The sequence below is a fragment of the Camellia sinensis genome, chromosome 10, assembly GCF_055761805.1.
Source record: "Camellia sinensis isolate YWXY chromosome 10, ASM5576180v1, whole genome shotgun sequence".
Taxonomy (NCBI): domain Eukaryota; kingdom Viridiplantae; phylum Streptophyta; class Magnoliopsida; order Ericales; family Theaceae; genus Camellia; species Camellia sinensis.
In genome coordinates, this window is record NC_138970.1 from 43,064,138 (window position 1) to 43,068,416 (window position 4,279).

General features: G+C 29.9%; 1 protein-coding gene across 1 annotated transcript; it reads right to left on the reverse strand.

Annotated features, from left to right (window-relative positions):
* Positions 1-1,816: 1,816 nt before the first annotated feature.
* On the reverse strand, positions 1,817-3,120 carry LOC145800324 (uncharacterized). Its single transcript, XM_082889981.1, has 6 exons — positions 3,072-3,120; positions 2,848-2,976; positions 2,507-2,761; positions 2,222-2,418; positions 1,946-2,119; positions 1,817-1,862 (listed from the first exon to the last, which is right to left on the reverse strand). The coding sequence occupies exons 2-6, from the start codon at positions 2,902-2,904 to the stop codon at positions 1,817-1,819; spliced, it is 729 nt and encodes a 242-aa protein (XP_082746107.1). The 5' UTR covers positions 2,905-2,976; positions 3,072-3,120.
* Positions 3,121-4,279: the final 1,159 nt, after the last annotated feature.

Genomic DNA, 4,279 nt, shown 5'->3' on the forward strand with positions numbered 1-4,279 from the left:
CATTACAAGTGTTTTGAAAAATGTGGATTTTACTTTAATATTGGGACTTGTGTATCAAGTTGATGAAAATGGATGACCGAGGAGTGGGTCATGGCATTGGAATTGGTTATCTATCATTATTGTGTTTGGTTTAAACATAACTGTGCAACTTGATTAGAAATTTCAGGGATGAAATTCCTAAAAGGGGGAAGGTTATAGCGATTCTAGTTTTGACTTGACCCTTGTTGTAATCTAGATACGGGTTTTTTGGTTTCGTACTATTGAATATGTCTTGCTTCTCGTCTTTTCCCTTAAACATGCACTACTACAAAAACAGATAAAGATCACACTTTTTTTGTGTGATGTATGTTATTTAATCACACCTTTTTAGTTTTATTCAAGTGTGATCTTTGGGAGTGTGATTAAAAATATTTAGATCACATCTTTTAAGTGTGATTAATAACATTTAGATCACATATTTTAAGTGTGATTAATAACTAATAAAACTTGTGATAATAAACATTTAGATCACAAATTTTAAGTGTGATTAATATTTAATAAAACACATGATTAATAATCAGATAAGATCACATGTTATATGCATTTGAAGAATTTCATACACACTATATACTATATTTTGAATCACAACCATATATTGAATGGAATAACGTCATATATTTCATAAATGAAAATTAAATGTTCAAAAAGTATATACAAAGGAATTACTAAAAAAATTTTAACTGTGCTTACATATATTAAAAAATAAAAATAAAAACTTGAAAAAACTAAGTTGTTGAATTCTTTGACCATATTTTGCATTTCTCCAAGAAATTTTTGACCTGAAAAATAAAAACACAAATTAATTCAGAAACCGCTAGAAGCATATGAATAAACTTAATATTTTTGTAGAGACTTACAAAAGACAAAATCAAACATTTTCTCATCACACTGACTCTTCATCTCCTGCATCAATAGAAAAGGAATAACAACTTTGATTGTTACTAATGTAAACTGTTTGGATTACCATATATAAATATGACATATACATAGAATCAATAAATCCAAAATGAAAATCTTCAATGTATGAGCAGATATTTTAGAGTCATAAAACGAAATACACATAGAATCAACAAATCTAAAATGAAATCTTGAAGTGATTATATATTCTTTACCAACTAAAGAAATTGTTGATTAGTAATTTAAAGAACGAAAGTTATATCATACTTACATTGGATTTCAACTTATATTCTTTAGTATGGAATTAATCCATTCAACTCGCACTTCATCAAGTTTGGTTTCCGTGTAAGTCTTTTTTCCATTGAACTGTAAGAGGTTATTTACAAACAATTAGATAATGAAGAAGATGTACAAGTATCATGAATATAATAGTAATAAAAGTTTAGAATTTATCTCACATTTTCTTTTCTTAGGATGCTTTGATCTCTAATGAGGTCTTTCATATACCGCATTACATAAAACCCACATTCCACGTTTGTAGGTTGTTGCGGGGACTACATAAAAACATTTTCATTATTATTAGAAACTATATATAAAGTGTTATGATCAAGCTGAACAATCATTAGCATAAATATAAGTATGATAAAATTAGAGAAAATGATATTGATTACCTGAACTACTTTCCAAACTGGACTGGTCCTCCTCCTCCTTTGGGTAGTTTCATAAATTTTCAAAGCACTTTACAAAAGAAATTCCAAATGTCAAAATATTTTTAGAGTAACTCAAATTACTTAAAACTGTACGAACTAGCCAAACTTACTTGTTTATTACAATTTCAAAGCTTGTGTTTATTTTAGAATTAATCGGATCAAGTAAGTACTCAATCATCAATGTCAAGATCAATGACTAACAATATCCAATGGTACCTATAATTGAACAAGTCACAAGTATAAGCTTAATAAGTTTATTATCATTTGAACACATGAAATAAATAGTTTTAGATAATTACCCAATATTATAAGGAATTAAGATCAATTGTTCTAGCATAGCCTCCTCTAATCTTCTTGCAAGCAACACTGATTTTGATTTTTCCCCAGCCATAGTTTTTCCACTAACAACACAAGGGTTAACAAATACAAATTGTTTCCTCCAATTGGAAGCCTTCAACACTTGATGGAGATGACTAATAAAATAAACAAATTTTAATTAAATTTGTAATTCATAAAATCTGCAGAAATAACTATTGATGTAGCAAATTTTCCTTACCTTATGTACAACATGATACATGTAACAGATAATTCTTTTACATGACATATGTACTCCATGTCTACTCTTTGAAGTTAGATATTGATCTACTCCCCCAAATATGTCTTTCTCTAGTGGAATGTCTATGGCTTCATCATACTTGATATGCTCAACTAATGAAACAAAAGATTGAATGGACTCTTGATATTTTTCACATTCAACATTAATTGAAGCTCCCTAAGTTTAAAATTTTCAAAATAAACAAATATAAGTCAACTTTAACTTTAAGAAATTGTAATAAAGTTTCTAAGTTTGAATATTTTACCTTATCACCGACCAATACAAGATTTTTGGGCCAAGCAACAAAAAATCCCACTGCTTCTCCAACAATAAGCATCTCATCTGGGATAGGTATAGGAAGAGGGGCATCTTTTTGAATAACAACTTCAATAGACACATGTACATTGGATTCTCCTAATGGCACCGTATGAATGGCTTCATTGTGTTCAATTCTCTCATACACCGTACCATGAGCAACAATATTTTCAATGGAACCTATCGTGAGTTTACATGGTTTGCCCTATAACACAAAGTTAAAAATGTAACTTCTAATAATATCACTAACGATATTAGAAATTATAACATCAATAGATAAAAACTACACACCTTTCTCTTATTTTGTTTAGGATCTTGAGGTGGAATGTCGTCCTTAGTTCTCACCATATTTTCTGCTAATAAAGAATCATGCTGAAAATTGCCTCTACCACCACTTTTCAATGTGTTTGAACATTTGCTCTATAACAAACACACAGATAACAACAAAATCACTAATAAAATTACTAACAGTATTAGAAAATATAATAACTTTAGGTGTTCTAAATGCTACACACCTTTATAATCTTTTGGGTAAGAGCTTGGGTGGAATGTCATCCTTAGTTCTCATTCTGTTTTCTGTTAAGAGAAAATATGGCTGAAAATTTCCTTCATAACCACTTCTCAAGATGTTTGAACTAACATGTTCAGATTCTGGTGTATATGGTATTTGTTGTTCCACTACACTAAGCCTAGCTTGTAATTGTACCACCACTGCCTCAAGATCATTACACTTCTTCTCCCAATGTGACTGATTCCCACGTCTAGGCAAGTGAAAGTAGGTGCTAGGTGTGACAGAATTTCCTACACCCTTTACTTGACTAGAAGATTCAGGAGTACCCAATGCCATAGTAAGAATGTCATTGCATCCTTCAACCTTTAAACTCCCATCACTTTTTTATTTGGTCAACTCATCCTACAATATTACATTACTATATAAGAAAGATGAACAGTAAAGATAATATAAAATAAATGCAATCAGTACACACAAATATCTTACAATTATCGCAGCTTGTTCCATAATTGTCTTGTCATCATATTCTCCATTTTTATTTTGATGAGACTTTTTCCATAGAACGCTTCTGTCCAAATCTTCGGTAGATCCGGTCATACGTTTCTATCAATTAAACATAAATCAATTTTTCAAAATAATGATATCAAAATTGTTATTAAATAATAAAATTTATAACCACTTACATAGTCTTCTTGAAAGCGAGCATAGCCCTTTTGACTAATTCTATGGTTATACTTATTTTGACTTCGTCTCCATTTCTGAACCTGGCTCAAAATCTTTGAAAATGTTACACACAAAATTAATCCAATTGTATAGCATTTAATATTTTTTTTAGGTGAATAAGTCATAAAATAAAACATAAAACTTACAAGATTACAAGGGGCATGTCACTGTTATTACAGAACTATACGAAGTTTGATGGGTCTAGCATTTAATACTGACATTTTAAATAACTAAAGTTTGATTATTTTTACCTCAAACTCTTCTGATAGTCGCCTTACAAGAAATGAGTCCCAATGTCTTTGTTCAATGAATCCATAAATTGCTGGTGGGTTTGATATGATCTCAGGATTGGACTTGTTTTCACGTATGTACTTGGTAAGTTCTTTCTTGAATGTCCTCCATTTTGAACAAATTGAAGATAACACGTTTGTCTTACTTCTTTCATCCACTTTGTAAGTTAACTAAGTAGTCAAAAAATATAACGTTATA

What these genes read in the sequence shown, in the direction of transcription:
- LOC145800324 (XM_082889981.1), bottom strand. Translation starts at nt 2,904, where the DNA reads ATGGTGAGAACTAAGGACGACATTCCACCTCAAGATCCTAAACAAAAT. An exon ending in CTAAACAAAATAAGAGAAAG is followed by an intron (nt 2,762 to 2,847) that starts GTGTGTAGTTTT and finishes TTTGTGTTATAG; the next exon opens with GGCAAACCATGTAAACTCAC. An exon ending in AAAAGAATTATCTGTTACAT is followed by an intron (nt 2,120 to 2,221) that starts GTATCATGTTGT and finishes TTATTTTATTAG; the next exon opens with TCATCTCCATCAAGTGTTGA.